Source organism: Desmodus rotundus, chromosome 9 (genome assembly GCF_022682495.2).
Source record: "Desmodus rotundus isolate HL8 chromosome 9, HLdesRot8A.1, whole genome shotgun sequence".
Taxonomy (NCBI): domain Eukaryota; kingdom Metazoa; phylum Chordata; class Mammalia; order Chiroptera; family Phyllostomidae; genus Desmodus; species Desmodus rotundus.
The window spans coordinates 112,599,793-112,618,652 of record NC_071395.1 but is presented as its reverse complement, the minus strand read 5'-3'; the positions used below and the strand labels follow the sequence as shown (position 1 = coordinate 112,618,652).

Sequence of the window (18,860 nt, the reverse complement as noted above, 5' to 3'; positions counted from 1 at the left end):
TGCCAGGAGCCAGCACCATGAGCCTCACCCCAAACCCGGCCCCCTCCCTCCCACGGGCTCCCCGCTCCCCCCAGCAGCAGCGCCTGCCTCTCCCGCCCCCACGCTCCTCCGGCGGGAAGGGGTTCCTATGGCACCCCTTCCCCCGCACACACTTAGCTCACTGGCAGCCCATCTGCCCTGAGACAGCAGCAGACGCCACCACGCACAGCAGGCCCTGAGGCAGAGGCCCGGAGCCGAGGGATGTGGGCCTGCCAGCCAGGCGGGGCTCACACAGGACTGGGCCCTCATCCCAGGAGAGGCCAGGAGGCCATCCAGCTGTCCAGACAGCCCCAGGGCTGGGGACCGGCTCAGCGGGGCTCCAGCTGTCTGGGAGGCAGTCAGTGGAGAGGGGGGGTAAGGAAGATTCTGCAGCTCCCTGGGAAGGCCCAAAGTGTACGGGTGCTGCTCTGGGCCCCTGCCACGCAACTCCCTGAAAGGAGGTTGGTGGAGCCCACGGACAGACCCCCAGGGCTGGCATGCCACGCGGAAGAGGGCCTGGAGCTCCCAGCCCCTCCACACGGGCCAGGCCCTGGCCTGGGGCTCACGGGGCGGCTCTTCACTCTCAGCCCTCCTCAGCCCCCAGCCTGCTGGGCCCCTGGCTCCCTCTGCTCCCTTCTGTCTCTCGTGGTTTCTTACTATCAACGGAAGCAGGTGGCAGAGCAGTGTCGGGCAACCCTAGGGCTGGGCCTCCTGGGAGGTGGTGGCCACAGTTCCTGGACCCCTGGACCCATTGACCCTTTCCAGGATGTATGTGGCCAGCCAGCAAAGAGCCTCGTTTCCCTGGCAACAATCTCAGCCCAGGATGGCACAGGAGGGGTTGCCAAGGAGGGACCCCTAGAGCCCTCCCAGCCGCAGGAGCAAAGCTTTGCAGCCCTTGGTCGCCGCTGAGCACTGGAGGGCTGCTGGCGAGCAGAGGGGCTGGGGAGGAAGCGCTGCTGGGCTTCGGCCCCACCCACCGGCGTCCCCCACAGACACAGGAAGACACTGGCTGAGCCCGGAGCCCTGGGGACCCTGGTTTGACTTTAGGTGGAATTTCCTGATTTGGGGGAGAAAGCACATCTCAATGGTCCACACTCAGGGCTGCCGGCTGCCAAGCCTGACCTGCTCATGGCCTCCAGCCCCAAGTCCCCTGTGCATGGGACAGGGAGGGGGAAAGGGCCTCAGTGCTGCTGAGGGAGCTGGCCAGCCCACCGGGGGCAGGGGGTGGATGGCTGGTGTGACCTCCGAGGGCCCCATTCGCTCAGAGCCCGGAAGCCATGGAAACCAAGTCTCACTCCCAAGCCTCCCCCTACCCTTCCCGTCTCGCCTCTCCCAGTGCCCCCGCCCCGCGCGGCCAGCATGCAGACATGTACACGCACGCATGCTCACGCCCCCGCCGCCTCTGCTCCCCGCTCCCTCGTGTTTGTTTTGCTTCAGCAGGACTGGAATGGGGACACGCTGCTCTCTCACAACTGGCAGCTTCCTCCAGTCCCCCGCCCCCCCCCCCACCACGGAGGTGCCATATGTCAGTGTCAGGAATAAGCATGAGGCTCCACGCCTGGTGAGGCACGTGGCAGCTGCCAATCACCCCCAGCAGGCCCGGAGGGGGCTTTCACAGGGGTGGGGTCAGCTCCACCAATGGGGGGACACAGGGGAATAGGTTGGGGTCAGAGCGTGATCACTGGTCCTCACCGGGGGGACCCGGGCAGCCAGCGTGCCTTCCTGAGAACAGATGAAACAAACTCTAATAGGCACGGGGTGGCCAGAATCCCCGACCCTGCCCCCCAGCCCTGTGTGTGCCACTGGCCAGCCCACACCACCGTGCCCAGGACACCCTTCTGCTCCTGGGCCACACCCCGTCCCTCTGTCTCTCCCAGGCACAAGCCCCACTGGAGCTTCCCCCAGGGGGCCCGAGACCAGGCTCCACTGCAGGGAGGAGGAAACCAAACCCAGATAGCACCTGCCCTGGGCCAGCGCTGAGCTCCGCATGTCGTCTGCATCGGGCGCTGCTCACTCTCGCCGCCCTCCTGGGAACTGGATTACCAGCCCCCTTCTTCAGGTGAGGAAACTGAGGCTCAGAAGTGTTGAGAGGCATCTCCCAGTGCTACACCTCAGGCTCCGAGCCCTGGGCCCCGTGTGCTGTCTGCGGCTGCCTCGGGCAGGACTGCCCCACCGGCCCCTACCTGGGGACCTGGCCCCTTCTCCTCTGTCCCCTGCCCTGGCCTGGCCTCTGTGGAGTTCACCCTTCCCTCCTTGCCCTACAGAGCCCACACAAGCCACAGACACCTGTCAGCACCTTTGTCACTCCCCAGCGCTGCCCCAGCTCCTGACCAGCAGTGAGTGGTTCAGGCCTGACCCAGCAGGTGGTTCTGGAATGAGTGAGCAAATGGACAGAGATGGGCTGCAAGGCCAGAGCCATGTACGAAGCACCCTGGCTGACGGTAGAGATGGTATCCAGGGGGAGGGAGGCCAACAACACCCCCTGCTCCCCCCACCCCCTGCTCTGGGAGCCTCAGGCTCCTTTCCTTGTCCCTGGTCCCCCGAGGCTGAGGCAGGTGACCCAGCAGGCTGGACTGACTGCTCCCGGTTAATTGGCTGGCCCTCACTGCCGGGATCACGGGTCCTGGTTGGCATTTCCCTGGACAGTTAATTGATACCCAGGTAATTCATCATGGAGACCTTGTTATATGCCAACGGGTCCCCTAAGCCGTCCGCGTCTGTGCCCCAGAAACAAAGCTGGCGAGTTAATGACAGAGCCTGCATCGCGCTGCTCCCTGCTGGCGGTGGAAGAGAATGACTCAGAGTCGAGGTGGGCAGTGCTGGGCAGAGGGGATACTGCGGAGCCAAGGGAGACCAACTTCCGCACCTGAGGGTCGGCTAGGCCACCGCACACCTGCGGTCAGGACAGGGACGCGGCACGTGGGTCCCAGGGCCGGAGGAACATACACAGCTTGTTTAGTGTCGCTAAAATGGATGAATAAATGGCCCTGCCTGGTGCGGCTCAGTGGACTGAGTGCTGGCCCCCCTGTGAACAAAAGGGTTGCCGGTTCGATTCCCAGTCAGGGCACAGGGCTGGGTTGCAGGCCAGCCACACGTTGATGTTTCTCTCCCTCTCTTTCTCCCTAAAACCTTTTTAAAAAAAAATAGATTAATAAATGAAAAAAAAAACAAACCCAGCTGCAGAGGTGTGCCTGGGCAGGAAGACAGCCAGGTGCAGGGGACAAGGCCTGCACAGAGGACCAGGCCAGGATGGAGGGAGGTGGTCTTGACAGTGACCCTGTGGCTGCACAGGTTGGGGGGCAGGGTGAAGGGGGTAAAGCTAGAGCCCAGGCCCCCAGCATCTCAGGCCAGCCCAGCAGACGCCCGATGCTGGCTTCAGCACCACGGACAGCGACGGCATCTCCCTGGAACCGCCCCAGGCCTGGGGACAGACAGGAGGGGTCTCCCACTGGACCAGGGTTCTGCTGTGTTAAATGTGACACTGTCATTGTCTGGAGGCTGTTGACAGAACCTGGGAAGACACCGTGGGGTCCTTGTGGCTCAGAAACGAAAACTCTTCCGGTCCTTGAAGACACAGCCCCTTTCCCAGGTTCCCCTGGTCCCTGGGGCAGGGCAAGGTTGGGGCTGTCACTGTGCTAACTGCGTTCTTGAGAAGCCACCAGATGACGGCACCATTGAAACAAGGCGCAGCCCAGACAGAGGACTGCATGGGACCCGAGAAAGAGGGGACTCAACACAGGAGCGCGATGGGGTGCAGGGGTCTCTGGGGATGGGTGTGCCAGGCGTCTTAGGCGCTGGAGGCAGGGCACGTGGGAGGGGTGGCTCTGCGACAGCTACCTGCCGCTGGGTAACAACGCTCCCAGAACAAAGACCTGTTACCTCACGGAGTCTGAGGAGTAGACTCCCGGCAGCAGGCTGGCTAGCCGGTTCTGGCTCGGGGTCTCCTGCGAGGATGCAGTCAAGGTGATGGCCAGGGCTGTGGGCGACTGCAGGCTTGGCCAGGCTAGGAGACGCGATTCCAAGGCGGCCCTGTCACATGTGGACAGGCAGGTGGGCTCTTCATGGAGCGCTTATGACATGGCCCGACGTCCCTCACCGTGGACGTGAGAGACACAGAGAGAGTGGCCCCCTGGCAACGCGGTCCCACATGCTCCCTGGTCTAGGATCAGAAGGGACTCCCTCCCTCGGGCACACAGGGACACACACACACACACACACACACACACACACACACAGGCGTGGGCCACTGGGGCCCGGAAGAAATCAATTCACAGATGGTCTGATGTTTTCAACGTGTCAAGAAGAGGGCCATATCTCTGTTGCGGTGTCTGGGATGCACAGAAAGTAAATCAAACCTAACACCTGCGAGAGGGGACGCAATTACTCCACATCCTCAGCTGGGAATAGTGTCTGCAAACCAAGAACAGCTCGGACGCTGAGTTCTGGTTCAAGCCCGAGGAGCGGGCAGGTGGAAGGCAGGTGTGTGAGTGTGAGAGTGTGTGTGATAGGGGCTACGCGGGAGAGAACCAACTGTCAGCAGCAAGTAATTTCTAAGTACATATCTTAAAAAAGAAAACAGTAACAGCCCTGGCTGGTGTAGCTCAGTGGACTGAGCGCTGACTGAAAGGTCCCTGGTTCAATTCCCAGTCAGGGCACAGGCTGGGGTTGGGCGCCAGGCCCCGGGTCCAGGGTGTGCAAGAGGCAGCCAATGGATGTATTTCTCGCACATCAGTGTTTCTCTCCCTCTCCTTCTCTCTCCGTTCCCATCTTTCTAAAAATAATTAACCCCCCCAGTAACATTAGCATGCTATTTAGAATACAAGAAGAAGAAGAAGAAGAAGAAGAAGCAGCAGCAGCAGCAGCAGCCCCAAACAAACCAGAAAAAGTAAAATTTTTGCCTGAAAAGGGGAAATTCAGGAGAGGAGAGGTGCTCATCACCGGTTGTACAGAACGACTCCATCCGACTATGGACGCTTGGGACTTCGGTAGAAAATGTGACTCTGTTTCAGTGAGTAACAGAAACACGGCAGCCTGCTGCCCATGCCCAGCTCTCCATCGGGCCCCTGCTGCCCCAGGGAAGGGCTTACGGGGCTGTGTTCTCTCCCAGGGCAGGACCCAACGTCCTGGGGTCTGGGTCTCCCCACCCACCGCTGCCGACAATTTGCCTCTGAGCTGCTCTAGGCCCGGCTGGCCTGCCCCCGACCACACCCTTCCCCGTGAGCCCGCCTCCCCCGCCCCTTCCCGTCCTTCTCCCTGTGGGGTTGGGAGGGACCAGGCACAGGGGTTCAGCCCTGTCCAGAGCAACAGCTGTACCCTGGCCCCTGAACTGCACCCACCCCAGCGCCTGCCACGGCGGCCGGAAACTTTGAGCTCTTCCTGCTTCTTGGGGAGGTGAACTGGGGACAGCGGTCCTCGCTCCATCATTCCCAGGACACCTCGCCTAATTACCCAGCATCCTATTCATTTGGCTGTCAGCGCGGCCACGTGCCTGTGCCTCTAATTAATAATCCAGTGGAACTCCACGCCAGGCCTGGCGGGGCAGTGCCGCAGTGGCTGTGGGGCGGGGCCAGACCTGAGCTGGGTGGGCCAGACAGGTGAGGACCCCCCACTTCCACCCCCAGCAAGTGAAGAGGCCTTGTGTGGAACACAGGGCCCCAGCCCCTTGTCCCCAGCTGTCCCCACCAGCCCACGGAGCCCCAGGTGAAGCCCTTTTAGGGACCCTACCAGGAGGCAGAAAAACAGACCCTGAGGTGGGGGCGGGGTGCAGCAGGGACTGGGCCCAAGTAGGGGATGGGCTCAGACTCAGGCTCCAAGGGGCCAGTGTTTGTGGCCACAGGGGTGGAGCAGGTGAGGGGTCTTTGGGACAGTACACTGTGCTGGGGCCTGCTCCTGGGCCTTGACCTTGGCTACTCCCAGCCCCTGTGAGGTGTCCTCCATTCCTGACTGTCCCAAGAGCAGAGGGTGGGCAGGCTGGGGTCCCTGAGACACCTCAGGACAACCTGCAGAAGCCAGGCGGACCCAGCCCTGGGCAGTGTGGGGACCTGGGCCAGCCAGCCAACGGGACGCTCTATTTGAACAGACTTGAATTATTAAGTGGTTCGAGACTTATTCCTGGCTCTGGGCAGGCTGTGGTCTGTGAAGACGGACATCATCTCAGCCCTATTTTTAAGGCTCTGGGAGAAGGAGCCGAGACGCCACCCCACTCAGACCCCACATGCCCTGTGCTCCGGGGAGGTGGAGAGCGGGGTGGGGGCTGGGGGCTGGAGGAGGGCAGGAGGCTCTGAAGCCTCCTCCCTGGAGCCCGTCCCTGCTGCTCTCTGGGTGTCCTGCGAATGTCCCCAGTGTCCCTGGCTAGCAGGTCCAGACCCCATCAGGGCCCCTTCCTGTTACTCCTGTACCCCTTACCCCTCGTCCACATGAACCCCCAGCCTGGCCCTGCCCCAACCCCATTTCATCTGTGACAAGACCTTGATGTGACCGCAGCAGGGAAGAAGGCCTCTTCCTTGAAGCTGTGGCCCAAACTCTATTCCCTTTAGAGTCCAGACCCCTCCCCTCCAGGCTTAACCCCTCGCCGCCCACTGGGTTACGTGCTGCCCCTGCCGTCCTCCAGGGGGCCCTCCGGGAGCCTGCTCCCCTGAGGCCAGGCGCTGAGCTGAGGACTCAGTGGGGCCCTCACTGGTTTCTGATGGGCTGGGAGACCTGCACCTCCATGGGCCTGCCTGCGTGGGGACAGTGGCTGTGGTCGAGCAGAGCGCTCTGGGCTCCCTGCGGGGGACCTGCCCTCCCAGCCCCACTGAGCCACCTGGGCACCTTGGGAGTCAGGGGAGGGCTCCTTCGAAACCGCTTACAACCAGACTGACCGGGAGAAGGAACTCAGGTTACTGAGATCAGGAAAGGAAGTTGGGGCGCCTCCACCTTTGCGGCACTAGAAAGAAAACATGAAGCATCGTAAGCCAACCCGTGAGACAGTCTGGACGGATGGACAAACCCCGAGGAACGCCCCGACTACCGACTGACGGGGGACACAGGACACCTTTGTGGGCAGCACAGGCAGTGCAGTCACCTTCCCTGATGACGTCCCCCGAAGCCTTCGGCAAGGGCCAGCATGGGTCTCCACGCTCTCCCAGAGAGCAGGGAGAGGGACGCTTTCCAACTGCGGCGGGAGGCCAGCACCACCGTGGCGTCAGAGCCACACACGGGCCTCACAGGACGGCTGCAGCCACGCTCCCTGACCAATGCGGGTGTTGAGACTGCCCCACCCCGGCAGACTGGACTTGCGGGACGGTGGCACCAAGGCCAAGTGGGACTTGGTTCAGAAATGCCAGAGCGGCTCAAAATATTACACTCAGCCGCTGAAATGCACCTGACCAGATGGACATTGACTATTCCCACAGACTCAAAGAGAGCGTCAGCACGCCCAACACCCTTTCGGGATAAAGCCTCTCGGCAAACAGGAGTGGGGGACGCGCCCGCTCGATGGGGGCCGTCATGCAAAGCCCACGGCTGGCTTCACACTCAAGGGAGAAAAAACCAGCCGAGGGCGGGCCTCCCTCCACACCTGCGCCGTACTGGACGTTCTGCCCCTGCCAATCAGGAACGACCGAGACACACAAGACGCCCAGATCGGGAAGGAAGAAGTAGAGCTCTCTCTCTTCACAGGTGACACGGTCTCCTTAGAGAGAACCCTGGAGAACACGCACAATTAGAGTCGATTAGTGAGTACAGCACAATTCAGGGAACCAGAGACAAAATCAGTTTATTTCAACACAGCAGCAATGAACAATCCAAAAATTCAATTAGTAAAACAATTCCATTTGCAATAGCATCGAAAAGAATAAAAAGTGTAGAAATCCAAGTAACCAAGGGAAGTCTAACATTTGTCCGTTGCTGAAAGAAATGAAGGAAGAGCTAAACAGACCCACCGTGGCCGTGGTCGGAAGACTTGACCTTGTTGCGATGGCCACGCCCCCAAACTCCCCCGAACCCTATGGAAACCCCCACTGCCTTTTCTTCAGAGACGGATGCGCTGGCGCTGGAGTCCATGCGGAACTGCAGAGAACCCCGAGTGGCCCCACACAGCCATGAACTTGGGGCGGGCCACACCCGACACTCCGGGACCGGAACAGGACGAAGTCTGCGCGACCCGGGTCAGCAACGGTTTCTTCAATGGCGCCCGAAGCACAAGCGACAAATTAAAGTACACTGAACTTCGTCAAATTCAAAAGACACACACCTAAAATCACTGCCAAGAAGATGAAAAGACACCCCACCAAGTGGGGCAAGGTCTTTATACGTCACGTGACCAGGACGGGTCTGGTGCCGGAGTGCACAGAGCTCTCCCTGCTCGGCAGGACCACTCGGTTTAAAAAGGGAGAAGGGTGGGTAGCAGGCACATGGCCAGGGCTCAGCCTTGCTGGTCGTCCGGGGAAGAGCGGATCACGACCATTAATGAGGGAGTGCTCCTGCCTGGGATGGCCCAGACCACAGACAGGTGACAGGGCTGTTGGGGACACTGGAGTGCAGCTGGTGGCACTGTAAAAGGCGCAGCTGCTGTGCGGAAGGTGGCTGGTCCGCAGTCACACAGCACCTACAGCCAGAAACTCCACTCCCGGGTAAAGCCTGGAGAACTGCGCGCGCGCGCACACACACACACGTCCACCAACGCGCAGCCCTGCTCCTGACAGCCCCGCAGGGAAACTCCCCGGATGGAGATGCAGTTCCCTCTTCCTGGCGTCACTCCTCAGCCAGGGGCTGGTGGGAGGGGAGCAGAGGGCAGCCACGGCCATGGCCACGGCTTCATCGCCCTCATTCTGGAGGGGCTCTGGGCCCCACGGCCACACAGATCCCGAGCCCACAGAAAACCACTCAAACTACACACTTAGGAATCGCGTTTCAGCTTAACAATAACCCACAACCTTCGGACCAACTGCTAATCGCGTTTCAAATGGTCGTTCTCATGTGACTTTAATCTCAAAAAAGGGAAAAACCCTACTCAGGTAAGTTGTCTGCACACCTGCGTCCAGACTCTGGCCTGCTCCTCACTGCAGGGGAGGGGGCAGGGGGCACAGGGGCTCCTACAGGAGAGAATGTTCAGCTCATGGTCTCACAGGCGCTGGGCAGCGCGCAGCCCTCTCTGGACCTGAGTTCTGGGAGCCGGGGCGGCGTGAGGAGCTTGGTAGGTGGTAGGACCACTTGACCTTCCGGCTTCCTCCTCATCGGCAGTTGGCACGGCCTTGCACCCCGGTGGTGATCAACCCTGGCCTCAACAGCCCCACTTCTCCAAATGCTGCCACCTCCCCTGCAAGGGCCGACTGGGCCAGGCTCTGTGCCCGCCTGCCTGGCACGAGCTTTGCAGAGGCCAGTCAGTAGGAGGTAGTTGGGCCCAGCCAGCTGTGCTCCCAAGCTGCCACCCCACCCAGTTTGAGGAGCCATGGGCAGGGGGTCTGGAAGAAGCTGGGTTGGCAGTGGCCTTGCAGTGCCAGGCGGGGGGGCCCAGAGCTTTGATGGGGGCGGGCAGGCCCCCAGGGGAGCAGTCTAGGGCTCCCTCTCGGGAGGTGGGATGAGTCCTCTCTTGAAGATTCAGGATCCTCAGGAGCCAGGGGAGGGGCTGGGGGGTGGCAGACTGGGGGCAGCAGGGGGGTGGGGGGCACACTCACAGTGGCCAGGGCAGAGGCAGGGCTGTTTCCCCACAGAGGGCCTCTGGGTGAGGAGCTGGCACGGGGGGGCACCGTGCTGGCAGGGACAGGGGAGAGCTCTCGGCCCTCGGACCCAGTGCAGATGGGCTACCCACCCTCCCAGGCTCTGACCTGCAGCCCCTTGGGCACTAGTGCCAGCCACAGTGGGCGGCCCAGACTACCCTTGCGTGTCCCCCATCACAGGCCCTCCAGGCTGGCAGGGCAGCCTGGGGCCCAGCCGGACTGTGGCCACCTCAACCTGGACCCTCCCAGGTCACAGCAGAAACAGCTCAGTGTGGCTACAGGGCGGGACTCGGTTTGAAGATGAAAAAAAAAAGCAAAATCAGAAACAGAAGCACAGCCACAGAGGAGGCGGGCAGAAGCCGTGGGTGTCCGCTCCTGGCACTCCAGGTGCCGCGGCTTTCAGAAAACACAGACGCCTGTCCACCGAATCCCTTCGGGCGGCTGCTGGGACGTCCGTCCGATGCTTTCCAGGTTGGGGCTGTGCGGCGGATGCGTATTTTCCAGGGTGCGCGCCCACCCTCGCCCCTGCAGCAGGAGGCAGCACACAACCTTCTGGGGCCTGAGTCCCAGCACCCCACCTGCAGCTGGGGGGCTGCCCCACAGAGGAGCCCCAGGGCCAGTAACTGTTCTGAGGCCAGAGCAGGTGGCCGGCGGCCTGAGTCGTCAGGGTGTCCAGCGCCGCGCGGCCCCAGCCTTTGCCCTACTGCTCCTGGGCGCCTGGGCCAGGGGCTTTCCCATGTGTCCTGGGGCCTGGGCTGCAGGCCTCGGGGGGCCTGCCCCCACCGGGGGGCTCTTCAGGGTCTCGCTCGGGGCCCACCTTTGGCCTCTCTGCTTCCTGGCTCCTGCTGGTAAGACATGAAGAAGGGGCAGCATCAAACCCCAGAGCCCAAGGTCCCCTTGCTCACCAGGGGGTCCCTGGAGGCTGCTGCTGACCGGGCTCCCCAGACCCAGCTGCACCTTCCCCCATTCTCCATGCAGCTCAGCCAGGGCTCGGACAGGCGGAGATGGGGAGGGGCACAAAGGAAAGGCCTCCGGGGCTGCAGGCAGGGTCAAGGCCTGGCCTGGGGGCCAGAGAGCAGGCTGGGAGCCCACCAGTCCCACCAAAACCCTGGGCCTCTGAGAGACAGGCGCCAGGCTGCAGGTGGTGGCTGTCCTCAGGCATCGGCTCCCCCCCCCCCAAAACCCAGCAGGATGACGACTACACCAGCCACACAGACGAGGAAGCCGAGGCTCGAGCGCGTGAGACACAGCCGGTCGTGCGGCTAGGATGCCAGCGGTCCCATCTGCCGCCCACACAGTTTCTGTGGGGCCCACGCCCCAGCACCTCACAGGTACGTGGCCCAAGGCAGGTGGGGCAGCCCTGGCAGGAAGCTTTGGGGGTTTCTGAACATGGCGCCACTCAGGCCCCAGCATCCTGCCAGCTCAACTCTTCCTCCCCTTGAGGACGTTGCACCCCTGCCTGGCTGAGGGCTCCTACCCAGCTGCCCAGCCACCTCTCACCCCACACTTACCTCTCCTGCTGGGGCCTGGGGCCTCCCAGGCTCCTACGAATGTGGTCTCGGGAGCGGATGTCGGCCTGAGGAGAGGGGTGGCTCAAGTGAGGGGTGGTGGCTGGGGCCCCCCCGAGCTGGCCTCTGGACAAGCCCTCCCCTCCCCTCCTTGCTGCCTGCTGAGAAAGCCCCTGGAGGGCGCTAGAGATGAGGCGGGACAGCCTCAGGGGCGCGCAGGCTCGGCTTGTGTCCGGAGGGTCTCCCGGCCCAGCTCATCCATCCTCACTCTGTTCACCACCTACCTGTCTGTCTCCCCGCCTAGTGCTGGCTGTGACCCTGTCCCCAGGGAAGTACAGAGCTCTGCCAAGTCTCTGGGGTGACAAGGGGCATGTGGGCTCTGGTCAAGATCAGGGCTGACCTGGCGGAGGGGCCCAGGCCCACCCATGTGCCGACCACCATACCGGGGTCTGGCCTCAGTGCCGTGTCCAACCGCATGGACACAGGACACACAGCCCCCACCCCAGAGGCCTCTGCTTCAGTGAGCGGGCAAGCGGGCTGGGTGGACAGCGGGGCGGCCTGGTGGAAAGGTCCTGGGGAGAGCAAGAGGCAGTCCCCACCCTCCCTTCAGCCTGGCACAGGGACCCACGGACACGTGGACAGAGGGCTCTCAGCCTCCCCCAGGAAGAAAACGGACTGAGACACAGCAGCCAGAGGGGCCACCCCGCTGGTGGCCGTGACAGGGCAGGGGCTCCCAGGGCGGGAGTGCAGGCCCAGGACCCGGCAGGCTTTCTCCAGGGCCAGCCCCACAGCCCCACCTGCCTCTGAGGATTTGGGGAGTAAGTAGTTCTTGGGTTTTCTCCCCCACGGGCGCACAGTGGTGGGAGTGGAGGAGGAAAGGCCCCCTGCAACCAGTCTCAGGACCCCCACACTCTGGACTCTGGAGGGGAGAGTGTGGACACCCGGGGAGGCCCCGGCCTCAGCAGGGGCTGAGGCACGCGCTGTGTGGGCTGTGGCTGCCACCTAGGGGCCGCCCTGCATAGCTGCAGCCAGGAAGGACCCAGGACCCAAGGAAGGTCACGGCCATGGGTAGCAGGGTGACAGGGTGCATGGGGGCCAGACAGACAGAACCGGACCCTGGAGGGGGCCACCCACCTGGCGCACGGGCTCCGGGATGCGGAACTTGCAGCAGCTGCGGGTCAGGCGCACAGCCACCTCCAGGCTCACCCTGTGGCCCACGGAGATGTACAAGGGCTTGGTGCTGTGCTCATGGCTCCTCAGGGCCTGGGACGAGGAACGTGAGGTCAGGACACTGGGGACGGGCTCTGTGGCCTGGAGGGCTGACTGGGGTGGGGGTCGGGTACCCTTGGGGCACCTTCCTGTTGCTTGTCTCGGAGACAGGGTGGGACAACAGGCAGAGGCCCCCTTCAGTGTAGCCCGGGGTGGAGAGGAAAGGAGGGCCCAGGGCACACCCCCGACAGGCAGAGTAGGGGGAGGCGGGGAGCAAGGCTGGGGTCTGGTGCTGTGGGCACATACAGGCAATGCTGACCCTGGGCTGAAGGGCCTGCCTCGTTGAGACACAGGCCCCTGGCTACTCACCATGCCCAAGACGGCCCCAGAGCCTCCCGTCAGAGGAAACGAGTCTCCCCCAGCCCGCAGGAGGCGAATCTGGAAGAGAGGCAACATTGAACACCATCCTTTCTCGGTGGAGCCGGCTCACGTTTACAGCCTGAGCGGCGCTGGGCGTGAATAGGGAGGCCTGGCCCTGCGTGTGGGCCGCAGCCCGGGACCAGGCGCTGCCCATGGCACTGGCCTGTGCGGCGGGGCTCTAGGTGGTGGGCTCTCTCCTCCCCTCGTGTGGCACAGAAGGTGGGCCGCAGCCTGACAGGAAGAGGAATGGAGGCCCTGCTCCTCCGGGTGAGCAAGCCGGAGCCCGCCCCAGGCCATGTACTTCCTGCCCCGCTCTCTCCCGCCTTCAGGCACTTTTGACTCAACACCTTTTTGGGGTGGAGTGGGGACGGGCCCACTGGAGCGGGTCTGGGGTCCCCGTGCACTGCTCCATGCAGACCCGGGGCTTCCCGAGGCAACAAGACAGACGTGCCTGTTGCCGGGGTTGCAGGAAGGGCACCAGCTTTGTCTGCAGGGCATGACCTGCTCCCGGCACCAGTGCAGGCGGGGGCCCAGAGGATGGGGGGCACTGAGGGCAGGGCCTGGAGGCTGGGGTGGGCTCCCAGAATGTCCTGGCCCTGTCCCCATGTGGGGACACCTCAGGGGCAGGGAAGCAGGGCAAGGAGCTCCCCGCCCCTAGGGCATAGGACGGGGGGATGGGGGGTGCAGCAGACAGCGGGTCTTCCAGACTCTAGGCCAGGGATCCAGGACGGGGACATCGGCCAGCAGGTGCTGCTGTGGAGCAGGGTGGCCATGCGTGTCCCTGGTCGTGTGCCGCATGGGCTGGCCCCTCACCTTGTCCTTGTGCAGGGCGTCGTTCTCCAGCCCGTCCACCTGCAGCAGTTTCTTGGCCACCCCAATGCAGGGCAGGTCTGTGAGGACGCCGAGGTGGCAGGCAACCCCGAAGCCTACAGGCGGGGGGCGGGGTGGGTGGGCAGTGAGCCAAGCAGTCTAGGGTGGCGTGGGTTTGGGGGACAGACCAGAACCTCACTGAGCTTGCCTGAGGGACGCGAGTCATGTCATGGGTGGAGGGCTGAGGAGTCAGGACTCTGAGCCCCGCCTGACCGTGGATGTGGCTCGTGCCCCGAAGTCACAGGTGCCTGGCTGGGCGGAGGCGGCCTCCCTGCCACCCACAGCTCAGGAGCCCGCCCACTCAGCGTGCTCACGACACTTTGCTTAGTCCTGTTTTCACTACTGGACACTGCCATCTTCCTCTCCCCTTTGTGGCTGCTGCCAGACCTTCGCGTCTCTGTCCCATACCCCCTAACACTCTGGGGCTCCTGCCAGGTGGCCAGGATCGCAGCACCAGGGGTCCTGGCTCAGGGCTGGCCCACTGGTCCCGCGCTGGCGGCCAGAGCGGTGTGTCCGGGCTTCGGCTCTGGACCCACAGGCTCCCAGTGCAGTGTGGCTGAGAAACCCAAGGCCGCCAACCCCTCTGGCTCCCTCTGCTCCGGACCCCCAGGACCCCCAGGCTGTCTGAGGTAAAAACAGCCCCGCCCCCTTGGTGTTCCTCTGGGCCAAGGTTCCAGCACCCAGGGTGCAGGTCTCCCGGCTGGGATGGGGCGCAGGCCCCCTGCGAGGTTCCCCCTTCCCACAGCCCCCCGCACGGCCTCTGGGCAGCAGGGTCACCTCGGGGGTGGAGCACCCCATTTCCATCCACAAGGAGGACCTGGAAGAGCCACAGAGAAGGTCGTGGTCAGCGAGGCTGCCCATCAGGCCAGGGCCTCCGGGAGCAGGAAAGGCGGGGCCACCACTGAGTCCAGCTTCTGAGAAAGTCCAATGCCTGTCCTCGGGGCAAAGCACGCCTTCTCCAGGAAGCCCCCAGGCCCCTCCCAGTGACAGGCTGGGCCTGCACAGGCCTCCCCACCCTGCAGAGGTCCTAGCAGGTACCTGCCTGGGGCATGAGGCTGGGCTCTTTCTCCTGCAGCCGCTGTACAGCATCCACCAGGAAGGGCACCTCTCGGAAGGCCAGGAAGCCCGACAAGTAGGGGGCCGTCAGGCGGACCATGCGGCAGTCCTCATACACCACCTGTCACCAGGCAGCGGGTCAGGTCACTGGCAGAACACAGGCCTGGCCACCTGCCTCCCCGCAAGTCCTCAGTCCTTCATCCGCCAATCCTTTCCGCTGCCTGCTCCCTCTCCGTCTGCCAGGCCTGCCCCACGTGCCCTCCCCACCTCATCAGTCCGGGAGGAAAGCCAGAGAAGGGCAAGGCGATCGCCCTGCCGAGGGGGCTGGGGAGTCGACCTGCTGGCTGATGGGGGGGGGTCTCCTGGGGCGGAGGCAAGACCACAGGGACACGGCTCCTCCAGAGGACCAGATGCAGGCCCCCCGGGAACTGGGACGGGAGCGAGGGTGGCCCGGAGAGAAGGGGTCTCGCAAGAAAAGGTCAGACCCAAAGAGAGGCTTCGACAGCGAGACAGACGACTCTGGCTTTGTGGAAACAGGTTTCAGATGATTCGGAAGAAGACAGGGGTGACCTGAGAGCTAGGAAGAACAGGGGTCCCCAGGGGCGGAGCTTCCTTTTTCTAAAAGGAAAGTTCTGAGGCTGTAACTGCCAAGAATCCCAGAGGGAGGGGAGATGCCATGGAGCAGGCTGGGAGGCCCAGGAGGTCGGGTGGGCAGAGGGGACACGGTCTGAGGGCAGGGCCCCTGGCTGCGCGGGCACTGGCCAGAGCTCCCGCAGGTGGAGCTCCCTTCCCAGGGCCGCTCTGGTGGGGACGGCGCTTCCGACACAGCCCTGCCCGATGGGAGCAGTAAGGTGCCTGCAGAGAGCGTGGGGCGCTGCCTGGGAATGTGCACACTCTCCAGGCCCCAAAGGCACCTTGTCCTCATTAGCAGTGACTCCCCATCCAGCCTGCGCCCAGGTCCTGGCCACCACGCCCTATTTGCCTCCATGGACCTGCCTGTGGAGCGGGCATTTCTAAACACACTGCCAGACAACTCCCGCTGCAGCGACCCTCGGCTGGGCGTGGGACCAGACGTGCCCAAGACCCGTGCCTCCTCTCAGCTTCCCCAGGGCACAATGACAGAGCTGACTACAGCCACGTAGGAGACACCTTGCTCGGTGCTATGGTTACAAAGGGACACTGTATGGCCCTGCCCTCGGGGACCTACAGACAATGGGAAAGGCAGCACAGGCGTGTGTGGGGAGAGCTGGGACAGCACCTGCGGAAAGGAAGGCCGAGGGCGGACCTGAGGGCGGCTAATTCCGCGGCTAGGGACAGGTGTGGCGCCGTGGGACCCGTGAGCTGGGTCTGGAGAAGCAAGAGGTGGGCCTGAGAATCCCTGGTGGTGATCCTGTTGTCACCGCGGGCTCACCATAGCTGGTGATGCTCACGCACGACCTCATTCACTCCTCCTAACTCAGGGCTGGGCTTCCATACCTGCTCACCCAGAGTTAGGCAGGACCAAATGGCGGCCTGAGGGGTGAAGTGGGAGGGGCAGAGCCCAGGCAGGAAGCTGTGCACTGGGCCCTTCCCCCCAACGCCATCCCACAAACCGATCGGGGCGCTCAGAGGGCCAAGACTCTGGTCCCTTCACAAGCTTAGCACAGAGCAGGTGCTCCAGATGTCTTTGCTGAACTTTCATTAAGGGGCCTTCCAAGTGAGGTGCAAAGGCACCGAGGTGGGAGCAGGAGGAGGGGCAGGGCAGTTCCCTCGCCAAGTTTGTCTTTGGCCAAGGCTTCCCGACCTGCTGACTGCAGACAAAGCCCGGGCACTCGGCTCACTCGTTCAACCACGTGTTTACTCCGTGTGTCTTCTCCACGCCAGGCAGGAAGCGCGGAGCCGCACAGACCTGCACAGAACCGCACAGTTCCTCCCGCCGTGGAGCTCACATTCCAGTGTGACCAACAGAAAAGAAGATGCTGGGAGCAACTCCTGGTCTTGTGGAGAGAGGGGGGCCTTCCTGAAGACCTGAGAGGTAGCTGGGAGAAGACTGTTCCAGGACAGGAAACGTCCCTGCAAAGGTCAGGCAGGGAGGGGCAGTAGGGCCTGCCTGGGGGGGTCTAAAGTCCTCCGCATGGGGGGTGGGTGACAGCCGAGCCTACGGCCTTCCTTTAAGCAGTGGTCAGAGCAACAAGGGTCCTTACACCTGGTCAGCGAGCGTGAACTTTACTCACAGGAAGTGTCTCACGTGGGTTGCGTGGTGATATGATCACACACACTTGCACTGCTGGCAGCAGGGAGATGGAGAAGAGGCCCCCAAGGGCCATCCTGGAGGCTGGAACCCAGGGAAGGTTCTGCCTGTCACCCACAGGAAGGGTGACCGTGCAAAGGGGCAGCCGGGACACAGACAAGGGGACTGACTCCAGCAATATTTAGGAGACAGAAGAAATGGAGGTGGAGTGGAACCGGAGGTGGAGTGGAACTGGAGGTGAAGGGTCTGAGGAAGACAGAGGTTTCCAGCTTGGACAACTTGGGACTGTTCACTGCGGGTCACTGAGATAGAGCCCAAAATGTCTCATTTTTTCGTTTGCAGACTCCCCAGCCTAGTAATGAAATACTACAAAAGCCCTCGATCCCTGTCCCGGAGTCCACGGAGCCGAGTGTGGCTGCCCCTGGCCAGAGTCCCTCAGTCCCCCGCCCAGGGTTACCTCCAGCTCAGGATAGCTGAGCACCACCAGGGAGGCGCAGGCTCGGACACTGTCGCCCTTCACAAAGGACACATCCACGCCCCCGACCCTGTGCAGCCCAGAGAAGGCGGGATCCCGCTGCCACGCCTCCGTGTCCCGATCCACGACGCGGGCCTTCAGCAGGGCTTGCTCCCTGGGGGCAGACACAGGTCCAGCAGGCCGTCCGGCCCGGCCGCACGCATGCACGCCCAGGCCCGGGATTCGGGGGCCCCTTCGCGTCTCCCCTCCGCCCCCAGTGGCCCGGCACCTCCCCGGGGACCCCAAACGCGCGCGGGAAACCAGCGCCGCCACGTCCGCCCACTACAACTCCCGAAGGCCCTTTCGCTTGCGCGCCGGAAGCCGGCCCGCACCCCGGCGCCCCCAAACCGGGGGTTCCCGGGTGGGAGGGGCCGCGCCGCTCCAGCCCCGGGGTCGTTTCCCCGCACATTACCGTTTCCAGAGCGTCAGGGTTCCCTCCGGCGGCCGCGCAACCGCCTCCCGGGCCATGGCGCAGCCCGACCCCCTTCCCGGTCGCGCCCCTTCCGGAGCTGCCGCGCGCACGCGCCGAGCCGCCCTGGGCTCCCGGGACGACGCCCCCTTGTGGCCGGCGGTCCCACTGGGGACCCGGTCTCGCCTCCTGCACGCCCTCGGGTGGACACGTGCGGATCTGTCCGCGCGGCCGTGTCGCTGCGTTGGGAGCCGGGCTGCGCGGCGCGGGCGGCCCGTCACCGGACTCAGACCCCGAGGAGGGACGCGCGGTGTGGAGTTTGCACGTGGGCGCGGGACCGTCACCAGACAGCGCAGCGGAGAAGCGGCCGGAGCGGGAAACTTGGCAGAAAATGGACCCGAAGGGAGTTGGCGAGACAGACGGCGGGAGAAGCTGAGAAGCGTGCCCAGACCGCCTCAGGGGCCCGGCCGCCTCGCCGCCGCCGCCTCCCCACGTGCGCTGGCTCCCCGCGCTCCCACAGCTTGCTGCTCAGCGTGCCCCGGGGCCGCAATCTGGGGCAACGCGCTCCAAGCCCGCCGCAGGGCACCTGCCACCCACCTGGCACCTCGACCTCAGCTCGGCGGGACAGAGTCCTCGCCCGCGACAGGCGCGCGGACGGCGCCAGGGGCGTGGCCCCTTTCCCGAGGCTCCGCGGCCCGAACGCGGTTCCCTGCTCTCCGAGGGCCGCGTGCTGGGCCGCGAGCCGGTCTCAGCGGGAACGCTGGGGAGCCTGCAGGGATCGGGAGGCCGGCAGGGGCTCCCCGCGGGCGCGCACGCCGCGTGGCGGAGCGGACGGAAGGGTGGGTCGGAGAGAGGGAGCCAGGCCGAGGGCAGAGCGCGCGGCAGGCGCTGCGGCGGGAAGGAGCTGGGTGACGGCGGGGCGTCGAGG

The 18,860-nt window shown here is 63.9% G+C and overlaps 1 protein-coding gene across 1 annotated transcript; it reads right to left on the bottom strand.

Annotated features, from left to right (window-relative positions):
• Window positions 1–7,748: 7,748 nt before the first annotated feature.
• Window positions 7,749–18,580, bottom strand: ENDOV (endonuclease V). Its single transcript, XM_045190215.3, has 9 exons — window positions 17,936–18,580; window positions 17,467–17,638; window positions 14,766–14,900; window positions 14,501–14,540; window positions 13,667–13,779; window positions 12,803–12,871; window positions 12,359–12,487; window positions 11,228–11,292; window positions 7,749–10,561 (listed from the first exon to the last, which is right to left on the bottom strand). Exons 1-9 carry the CDS (start codon window positions 17,989–17,991, stop codon window positions 10,417–10,419), a joined length of 924 nt encoding a protein of 307 aa, XP_045046150.1. The 5' UTR covers window positions 17,992–18,580; the 3' UTR covers window positions 7,749–10,416.
• Window positions 18,581–18,860: the final 280 nt, after the last annotated feature.